The following is an 11,338-nucleotide window of genomic DNA, read 5'->3' as shown; positions in this document are numbered from 1 at the left end:
CTTGCAGCCAATCGGCCGCCAGCAGGGAGCTGTCAATTAACCCAATCATATTCGATCGGGTTGAATTGCGGTGATTCCTGTTCACCTCATCAGAGCAGGCGGACAGGGCTATGGAACAGCGGTCTTTAGACCACTGCTTCATAACTCCATACGGAGCTTGATAAATGGGCCTCCTTGTCTGATTGGCTCACCCATGTCCCATTGCTATTTATTTAACAAAGGATATCTAAAGAATGAAGCAAATGATATAATAGAAGTAAATTGGAATGTTGTTTACAATTGTAACCTCTACCTGAATCATGAAAGAAAAATGTTGGGTTTGATGTCCCTTTCAGTTCCGCTTAGAAGCTGCAAGCATCGTGGTTCCTCCCGAGCAGGAAACTGTCAATGAGCCAATCAGAAGCAATAATTGCATATAACTGCCAATCATTACTGGATTCCTTTGTGGGAGCTGCAGTACTTGTGGCTGCCAAGTGGGACTTTAACTGTGTGAGGTGCAAACATTACTTAGGTGTCATCTTTTATCATAATGTCCCTTAGAGAACGTCTGTACAGGATGCATGGCCTCTTAAGTCGGCCAGTTCCGCCCCCTTTTTCCTTCCTACTCTTCCAATCACAACTATACCTTTTTCATATAATAAAGACTCTGGAGACATCACCTTGGTACAAATTGGCCGCAGCACCTTTATTAAATATCAAACCTTTAAGTAACCAATAAATACCCACTTTCTCTTGTTAAGTGTATCCAGTCCACGGATCATCCATTACTTATGGGATATTAACTCCTCCCCAACAGGAAGTGCAAGAGGATTCACCCAGCAGAGCTGCTATATAGCTCCTCCCCTAACTGCCATTACCAGTCATTCTCTTGCACCCAACGAATAGATAGGATGTGTGAGAGGACTGTGGTGATTATACTTAGTTTCATACCTTCAATCAAAAGTTTGTTATTTTATAATAGCACCGGAGTGTGTTATTCCTTCTCTGGTAGAATTTGAAGAAGAATCTACCTGAGTTTTTCTATGATTTTAGCCGGAGTAGTTAAGATCATATTGCTGTTTCTCGGCCATCTGAGGAGAGGTAAACTTCAGATCAGGGGACAGCGGGCAGATTAATCTGCAAAGAGGTATGTAGCAGCTTATTATTTTCTGACAATGGAATTGATGAGAAAATTCTGCCATACCGATATAATGTAAACTCAGCCTTAAATGCAGTAGCAGCAACTGGTATCAGGCTGTCATGTATGTATATTTTACACTTCAGTATTCTGGGGAATGGCACTTCACTGGAATTATACTGTATGCATAAAACTTTAGCCTAATTTGCAGGGACTAGCAACAGGCTTTTTAATAACACTCAATTTATTAATGTTAAACGTTTTTTGCTGGCATGTAAAATCGTTTAATTTTCTGAGGTACTGGGTGAAAAAATGTTTTGGGCACTATTTTTTTTTTCCACTTGGCAGTCGTTTTATTTAATTTATGACAGTTTACTGATCTCTCTCACTGTTATGTGTGAGGGGGAGGGGCCTTTTTTGGTGCTTTTGCTACGCATCAAAAAATTCAGTCAGAAGTTTATTGTCTTCCCTGCATGATCCGGTTCATCTCTACAGAACTCAGGGGTCTTCAAAACTTGTTTTGAGGGAGGTAATCACTCACAGCAGAGCTGTGAGATTGTAGTTGACTGTGATAAAAAAAATGTTTATTTCTGTATTTTTTTTTTTTTTTTTTTCTGCTATCAGGGTTAGTTATCCTTTGCTAATGGGAGCAATCCTTTGCTAAAATTGTGTTTTTTACAAAGATTTGATGCTATAACTTTTCAGTTTATTAATTTTCAACTGTCATAACTTTTTCTGTGCTTCTTATAGGCACAGTACGTTTTCATATTATAGTAAATTACTTGAAAAGTATTTCCAAGTTGCTAGTTTATTTGCTAGTGTGTTAAACATGTCTGATTCAGAGGAAGATATCTGTGCTATATGTGCTAAAGCCAAAGTGGAGCCCAATAGAAATTTATGTACTAACTGTATTGATGCTACTTTAAATAAAAGTCAATCTGTACAAATTGAACATATTTCACCAAACAACGAGGGGAGAGTTATGCCGACTAACTCGCCTCACGTGTCAGTACCTGCATCTCCCGCTCGGGAGGTGCGTGATATTGTAGCGCCGAGTACATCTGGGCGGCCATTACAAATCACATTACAGGATATGGCTACTGTTATGACTGAAGTTTTGGCTAAATTACCAGAACTAAGAGGTAAGCGTGATCACTCTGGGGTGAGAACAGAGTGCGCTGATAATATTAGGGCCATGTCAGACACTGCGTCACAATTTGCAGAACATGAGGACGGAGAGCTTCATTCTGCGGGTGACGGTTCTGATCCAAACAAACTGGATTCAGATATTTCAAATTTTAAATTTAAGCTGGAAAACCTCCGTGTATTACTAGGGGAGGTGTTAGCGGCTCTGAATGATTGTAACACAGTTGCAATACCAGAGAAAATGTGTAGGTTGGATAAATATTTTGCGGTACCGGCGAGTACTGACGTTTTTCCTATACCTAAGAGACTTACTGAAATTGTTACTAAGGAGTGGGATAGACCCGGTGTGCCGTTCTCACCCCCTCCGATATTTAGAAATATGTTTCCAATAGACGCCACCACACGGGACTTATGGCAAACGGTCCCTAAGGTGGAGGGAGCAGTTTCTACTTTAGCTAAGCGTACCACTATCCCGGTGGAGGATAGCTGTGCCTTTTCAGATCCAATGGATAAAAAGTTAGAGGGTTACCTTAAGAAAATGTTTGTTCAACAAGGTTTTATATTGCAACCTCTTGCATGCATTGCGCCTGTCACGGCTGCAGCAGCATTTTGGTTTGAGTCTCTGGAAGAGACACTTGAATCAGCTCCATTAGATGAGATTACACACAAGCTTAAAGCCCTTAAGTTAGCTAACTCATTTATTTCAGATGCCGTAGTACATTTAACTAAACTTACGGCTAAGAATTCCGGATTCGCCATTCAGGCACGCAGAGCACTGTGGCTAAAATCCTGGTCAGCTGACGTTACTTCTAAATCTAAATTGCTTAATATACCTTTCAAAGGGCAGACCTTATTCGGGCCCGGGTTGAAAGAAATTATCGCTGACATTACAGGAGGTAAAGGCCATGCCCTGCCTCAAGACAGAGCCAAACCTAAGGCTAGACAGTCTAATTTTCGTTCCTTTCGTAATTTCAAAGCAGGAGCAGCATCAGCTTCCTCTGCACCAAAACAGGAAGGAGCTGTTGCTCGCTACAGACAAGGCTGGAGTCCTAACCAGTCCTGGAACAAGGGAAAGCAGGCCTGGAAACCTGCTGCTGCCCCTAAGACAGCATGAATCGAGGGCCCCCGATCCGGGAACGGATCTAGTGGGGGGCAGACTTTCTCTCTTCGCCCAGGCTTGGGCAAGAGATGTCCAGGATCCCTGGGCGTTAGAGATCATATCTCAGGGATACCTTCTAGACTTCAAATTCTCTCCCCCAAGAGGGAGATTTCATCTGTCAAGGTTGTCAACAAACCAAATAAAGAAAGAGGCGTTTCTACGCTGCGTACAAGATCTTTTATTAATGGGAGTGATCCATCCGGTTCCGCGGTCGGAACAAGGACAAGGGTTTTACTCAAATCTGTTTGTGGTTCCCAAAAAAGAGGGAACTTTCAGGCCAATCTTGGATTTAAAGATCCTAAACAAATTCCTAAGAGTTCCATCGTTCAAAATGGAAACTATTCGGACAATTTTACCCATGATCCAAAAGGGTCAGTACATGACCACAGTGGATTTAAAGGATGCTTACCTTCACATACCGATTCACAAAGATCATTACCGGTATCTAAGGTTTGCCTTTCTAGACAGGCATTACCAGTTTGTAGCTCTTCCATTCGGATTGGCTACGGCTCCGAGAATCTTCACAAAGGTTCTGGGTGCTCTTCTGGCGGTACTAAGACCGCGAGGAATTGCGGTAGCTCCGTACCTAGACGACATTCTGATACAAGCTTCAAGCTTTCAAACTGCCAAGTCTCATACAGAGTTAGTACTGGCATTTCTAAGGTCGCATGGATGGAAGGTGAACGAAAAGAAGAGTTCTCTCTTTCCACTCACAAGAGTTCCCTTCTTGGGGACTCTTATAGATTCTGTAGAAATGAAGATTTACCTGACAGAAGACAGGTTAACAAAGCTTCAAAATGCATGCCGTGTCCTTCATTCCATTCAACACCCGTCAGTAGCTCAATGCATGGAGGTGATCGGCTTAATGGTAGCAGCAATGGACATAGTACCCTTTGCACGTCTACATCTCAGACCGCTGCAATTGTGCATGCTAAGTCAGTGGAATGGGGATTACTCAGACTTGTCCCCTACTCTGAATCTGGATCAAGAGACCAGAAATTCTCTTCTATGGTGGCTTTCTCGGCCACATCTGTCCAGGGGGATGCCATTCAGCAGGCCGGACTGGACAATTGTAACAACAGACGCCAGCCTACTAGGTTGGGGCGCTGTCTGGAATTCTCTGAAGGCTCAGGGACAATGGAATCAGGAGGAGAGTCTCCTACCAATAAACATTCTGGAATTGAGAGCAGTTCTCAATGCCCTTCTGGCTTGGCCCCAGTTAACAACTCGGGGGTTCTTCAGGTTTCAGTCGGACAACATCACGACTGTAGCTTACATCAACCATCAGGGAGGGACAAGAAGCTCCCTAGCAATGATGGAAGTATCAAAGATAATTCGCTGGGCAGAGTCTCACTCTTGCCACCTGTCAGCAATCCACATCCCGGGAGTGGAGAACTGGGAGGCGGATTTCTTAAGTCGTCAGACTTTTCATCCGGGGGAGTGGGAACTTCATCCGGAGGTCTTTGCCCAAATACTTCGACGTTGGGGCAAACCAGAGATAGATCTCATGGCGTCTCGACAGAACGCCAAGCTTCCTCGTTACGGGTCCAGATCCAGGGATCCGGGAGCGGTTCTGATAGATGCTTTGACAGCACCTTGGACCTTCGGGATGGCTTATGTGTTTCCACCCTTCCCGATGCTTCCTCGATTGATTGCCAGAATCAAACAGGAGAGAGCATCAGTGATTCTAATAGCGCCTGCATGGCCACGCAGGACTTGGTATGCAGATCTAGTGGACATGTCATCCTGTCCACCTTGGTCGCTACCTCTGAAACAGGACCTTCTGATCCAGGGTCCCTTCAAACATCAAAATCTAATTTCTCTGAAGCTGACTGCTTGGAAATTGAACGCTTGATTTTATCAAAACGTGGTTTTTCTGAGTCAGTTATTGATACCTTAATACAGGCTAGGAAGCCTGTTACCAGAAAGATTTACCATAAGATATGGCGCAAATACTTATATTGGTGCGAATCCAAGAGTTACTCATGGAGTAAGGTTAGGATTCCGAGGATATTGTCTTTTCTACAAGAAGGTTTAGAAAAGGGTTTATCCGCTAGTTCCTTAAAGGGACAGATTTCAGCTCTGTCCATTCTTTTACACAAACGTCTGTCAGAAGTTCCGGACGTTCAAGCTTTTTGTCAGGCTTTAGCTAGGATCAAGCCTATGTTTAAAACTGTTGCTCCACCATGGAGTTTGAACTTAGTTCTTAATGTTTTACAGGGGGTTCCGTTTGAACCCCTTCATTCCATTGATATCAAGTTGTTATCTTGGAAAGTTCTGTTTTTAATGGCGATTTCCTCGGCTCGAAGAGTCTCTGAGTTATCTGCCTTACATTGTGATTCTCCTTATCTGATTTTTCATTCAGACAAGGTAGTTCTGCGTACTAAACCTGGGTTCCTACCTAAGGTGGTCACTAACAGGAATATCAATCAAGAGATTGTGGTTCCATCTTTGTGTCCTAATCCTTCTTCGAAAAAGGAACGCCTGCTACACAATCTAGATGTAGTCCGTGCCCTGAAATTTTATCTACAGGCAACTAAGGATTTTCGACAAACGTCTTCCCTGTTTGTCTTTTATTCTGGTCAGAGGAGAGGTCAAAAAGCTTCGGCTACCTCTCTCTCCTTTTGGCTTCGTAGCATAATACGGTTAGCCTATGAGACTGCTGGACAGCAGCCTCCTGAAAGAATTACAGCACATTCTACTAGAGCTGTGGCTTCCACTTGGGCCTTTAAGAATGAGGCTTCTGTTGAACAGATTTGCAAGGCTGCAACTTGGTCTTCTCTTCATACTTTTTCCAAATTTTACAAATTTGACACTTTTGCTTCTTCGGAGGCTGTTTTTGGGAGAAAGGTTCTTCAGGCAGTGGTTCCTTCCGTATAAAGAGCCTGCCTGTCCCTCCCGTCATCCGTGTACTTTAGCTTTGGTATTGGTATCCCATAAGTAATGGATGATCCGTGGACTGGATACACTTAACAAGAGAAAACATAATTTATGCTTACCTGATAAATTTATTTCTCTTGTAGTGTATCCAGTCCACGGCCCGCCCTGTCACTTTAAGGCAGGTAATTTTTCCATTAAACTACAGTCACCACTGTACCCTATGGTTTTCCTTTCTCTGCATGTTTTCGGTCGAATGACTGGTAATGGCAGTTAGGGGAGGAGCTATATAGCAGCTCTGCTGGGTGAATCCTCTTGCACTTCCTGTTGGGGAGGAGTTAATATCCCATAAGTAATGGATGATCCGTGGACTGGATACACTACAAGAGAAATAAATTTATCAGGTAAGCATAAATTATGTTTTTATAAGTAACCATAAATAACATTCGCCTAGATTACGAGTTTTGCACTATAGAGGGTGCGAAACGAACACAAGTTGTGTTATTTCACCCTCGATAGCGCTGCCATTACAAGTTTTAGAAAAGTCGCCTTTTACGATATGGTGGCGTTAAGCTCCATACCACACAATCTCCAAGGGCTGCTTTGACATGCTCGTGTACGCTTTCCCCATAGACATCAATGGGGAGAGAGAAAAAAAACTAACACCTGCGATCGCGGAATGAAAAGCTCCGTAACGCAACCCCATTGATGTCTATAGGGAAAAAATTTAAGTTTAAAACTGCCGCACCCGACATCGCCAACACCTAAATAAAGTTATTAACCCCTAATCTGCTGCTCCCGACATCGCCGACACTAATAAAAGCTATTAACCCCTATTCCGCAACTTCCCGACATAACCCCTATTCCGCCACTTCCCGCCATCGCCATCACTATAATAAAGTTATTAACCCCATTCCACTGCACCCCAACATCGCTGACACTATAATAAAGGTATTAACCCCTATTCCGCCGCACCCCAACATCGCTGACACTATAATAAAGCTATTAACCCCTATTCCGCCGCTCTCCAACATCGCCGCCACTAAATAAAGTTATTAACCACTAAACCTCTGGCCTCCCACATCACCGCCACTAAATAAACCTATTAACCCCTAAACCGCCAGCCCCCCACAAAAACTAAATTAAACTATTAAACTATTAACCCTCAAACCTAAGAACCCCCTAACTTTAAATTAAAATTACAATATCCCTACCTTAAAATAAATAAAAACTTACCTGTGAAATTAAAAAAGCCTAAGTTTAAAATAAGTACCAATTAAAATAACTAAATTACACATTAAAAAAAAATATAACACTACTAAAAAAAAATTAAGTCTAAAACTACAAAAAATAAAAAATACTACATTTACGAAAAAAGACAAACGAAATTATCAAAAATAAAAATTACACCTAATCTAATAGCCCTATAAAAGTAAAAAGCCCCCCAAAATAAAAATAAACCCTAGCCTACTATAAACTTCCAATAGCCCTTAAAAGGGCCTTTTGTAGGGCATTGCCCTAAAGAAATCAGCTCTTTTACCTGGAAAAAAATACAAAGACCCCCCAAAAGTAAACCCCACCACCCAACCAACCCCCCAAAATAAAAAACCTAACTAACAAAAACCTAAGCTACCCATTGCCATTTATATGGGCATTGCCCTTAAAAAGGGCATTCAGCTCTTTTACATAAAGCCCAAATCCTAATCTAAAAAAAAAAACCCACCCAAAAAGATTTTTAAAAAAACCTAACACTAACCCCTGAAGATCCACTAACAGTTTCTGAAGTCCAGACATCCAGGCAGCGTCTTCTATCTTCATCCGGGCGGCGCAGAGCGGGTCCATCCTTGAAGACATGCGGCGAGGAGTGTCCTATTCATACGGTCACTGCCGTACACTGAATCGTCAATGCAAGGGAGCTTTTTCAAAATGGCGTCCCATGCATTCCTATTGGCTGATTTGATTTTTGAAATTCAGCCAATAGGATGAGAGCTACTGAAATTCTATTGGCTGATTTGAATAGCCAATAGAATTTCATTAGTTTCCATCCTATTGGCTGATTTTAACAGCCAATAGGATTTAAGTAGTTCTCATCATATTGGCTGATTTGAATTTAAAAAATCAAATCAGCCAATAGGAATGCAAGGGACACCATTTTGACAAGGCTTCCTTGCATTGAAGATTCAGTGTACGTCGGTGACCATATGAAGAGGATGCTCTGCGCCGGATGTCTTCATGAATGGACCCGCTCCTCACCACCGGGATGAAGAAAGAAGACGTCACCTGGATGGATGAAGACCTCACCGCCTGGATGAAGACTTCTCTGCGCCTGGATTTCCGGACTTCAGAAACTGTGAGTGGATCTTCGGGGGTTAGTGTTAGTTTTTTTTTAAATCTTTTTGGGTGGTTTTTATTTTTTTAAGATTAGGGTTTGGGCTTTATGTAAAAGAGCTGAATGCCCTTTTAAGGGCAATGCCCATACAAATGCCCTTCTTAGAGCAATGGGTAGCTTAGATTTATTTTAGAGTTAGTTTTTTTCTTTTGGGGGTTGGTTGGGTGGTGAGTTTTACTGTTGGGGGGTCTTTGTATTTTTTCCAGGTAAAAGAGCTGATTTCTTTAGGGCAATGCCCTACAAAAGGCCCTTTTAAAGGCTATTGCTAGTTTATTGTAGGCTTGGGGTTTGTTTGTTTTTAGGGATATTAGATTAGGTGTAATTGTTTTTATTTTTGATAATTTTGTTTGTTAATTTTCGTAATTTAGTGTGTGTTATTTTTCGTAATTTAGTATTGTTTATTTTTTGTAATTTTAGACTTAAATGTTTTTAGTAGTGTTAGTTTTTTTAAATGTGTAATTTATTTTTTTTAATTGGTAGTTATTTTAATTTTAGTATAATAGTTATGTTAGGTTAATAGTTTAAACTTAGGTTTTTTTTTTATTTCACAGGTAAGTTGTTATTTATTTTAAGATAGGGATATTGTAATTTTAATTTAAAGTTAGGGGATGATAGGTTTAGGGGTTAATAGTTTTAATTTATTACTGGTGATGTGGGCGGGCTGACGGTTTAGGGGTTAATAGGTTTATTTATTAGTTGCGATGTGGAAGGCTGGCGGTTTAGGGGTTAATAGGTTTAGCTAGTGGCGGCGCTGTCGGGGAGCAGCAGAATAGGGGTTAATAACTTTATTATAGTGGCGGGGATGTGGGCGGGCAGCAGATTAGGGGTTAATAAGTTTAATATATTGTTTGTGATGTGGGAGGGCCTCGGTTTAGGAGTGAATAGGTAGTTTATGGGTGTTAGTTTACTTTGTAACAGTTAGTTATGAGTTTAGTGAAACATTTTTGTTACACAAAATGCATAACTACTGCTCTCAGATGGCGGAATGGATCGTGTCGGTATAGGCTGTTACGCAAGCATTTTAGCTGGACCGCACAACCTGTAATACCGGCGCTATGGAAATCCCACACAAAAACGTAATTTTTTTAAGTGCGGGATTGACAGTGCGTTACAGGCTAAAATGCTTGTTGTATAGCTATACCGACACGACTCGTAATGGCTTTGTTACTGTTTTTATGCTGAAATTGCCATTTTATTTCAGCATTAAAACCATAACGCAAAACTCGATATCTAGGTGTATGTCATTAAAAAAAGTAACAAAATTCAGAATACCATAACTGGACCATCAACGGTGCAAGTTCCCTTATTATTAACATGGCCGTCATTCAATCTGGACCCAACTAAGCACTTGTTGAGTCTGTTAAAAATCTTTACTTCCACTGGTCACTAGGGGACCCCTTGCCCCTATAAAATTACCACCAGCACTCCCACCCCATGGAGAGGCAACTTGTTAAAAACCCCAACTCTCTTGGCCATATTCCTTTTCTTACTGTGAATGAACTAGCACCCCCGCCGAGCTGCTGCGACAAACGTCGGAAAGAAAAGAAAGCCAACAAAAGGGTGGGCGGGAGGGAGCTGCTGTCACACAATGTTTTCTATCAAGTGACTTCCTGCTTTTTCCCGCTCAGCCCCTTAAGTATGGCTGCATTAAGTTCCACCCACCAACTACGGGCCTCTTCCTCCCCCAGGTCAAAGTCCCCTCCAGATTAGCTCCGCACCTTATAGGTACCCCTTTTATCTAACTTTTATACTAAAGTAATACTCAAATGGTCCCTGTTAACCTATTGACTCCCTCTCTCACTGTCTCTACCTTAAACAGCTGGATTCTGGGATAGCGAAACACATTCACTCTCTTACTGCTGTCAGTGATTCTAAAGACCCTAACGATGTAAGTAGCAGACATTGCTGTGTGTATTTCTCTGTGCTTCCAACTCTCCCCATCCGTGCGACTGATCTCCATTCTCTTCTTACAGAGCATCATTCCCCTGATGAAATTCCTGGAGTCAGAGTTACAGTACATGAATCAGAATCTGGTGCAGGAAAACTTCAACTGGTGAGAAGTTGCTAAACGAGGATACCTGACCTCCATTCTGTTTATATTCCTCTTAATTCACCTATTGCCTTTCTGATGTGCTGATCCTACCCCCCCCACACACACACACGCTCACGCAGACACACACACACAAATACTCACGCACACATATACGCACACATATACACACACATGCTCACGCACACATATACACACACATACTCACGCACACATATACACACACATACTCACGCACACATATACACACACACGCTCACGCAGACACACACATATACACACACATACTCACGCACACATATACACACACATACTCACGCACACATATACACAGTCACACACATACTCACGCACACATATACACACACATACTCACGCACACATATACACACACATACTCACGCACACATATACACACACATACTCACGCACACATATACACACACACACATGCTCACGCAGACACACACATATACACACACATACTCACGCACACATATGCACACACATACTCACGCACACATATACACAGTCACACACATACTCACGCACACATATACACACACATACTCACGCACACATACTCACGCACACATACTC

The 11,338-nt window shown here is 42.0% G+C and overlaps 1 protein-coding gene across 2 annotated transcripts in view; it reads left to right on the top strand.

The window, feature by feature from the left end:
* UNC13D (unc-13 homolog D) overlaps nucleotides 1-11,338 on the top strand; it is a 422,729-nt gene that overhangs the window by 343,727 nt on the left and 67,664 nt on the right. For both annotated transcript variants that reach the window (XM_053709129.1, XM_053709134.1), the window contains exons 25-26: nucleotides 10,508-10,576; nucleotides 10,662-10,741. In XM_053709129.1, the coding sequence (XP_053565104.1) occupies nucleotides 10,508-10,576; nucleotides 10,662-10,741 (149 nt within the window). The remainder of the gene's footprint in view (nucleotides 1-10,507; nucleotides 10,577-10,661; nucleotides 10,742-11,338) is intronic.

Source organism: Bombina bombina, chromosome 1 (genome assembly GCF_027579735.1).
Source record: "Bombina bombina isolate aBomBom1 chromosome 1, aBomBom1.pri, whole genome shotgun sequence".
Classification (NCBI taxonomy): Eukaryota; Metazoa; Chordata; class Amphibia; order Anura; family Bombinatoridae; genus Bombina; species Bombina bombina.
The sequence above is the reverse complement of the archived record's forward strand: the minus strand, read 5'-3'. Positions and strand labels throughout refer to the sequence as shown.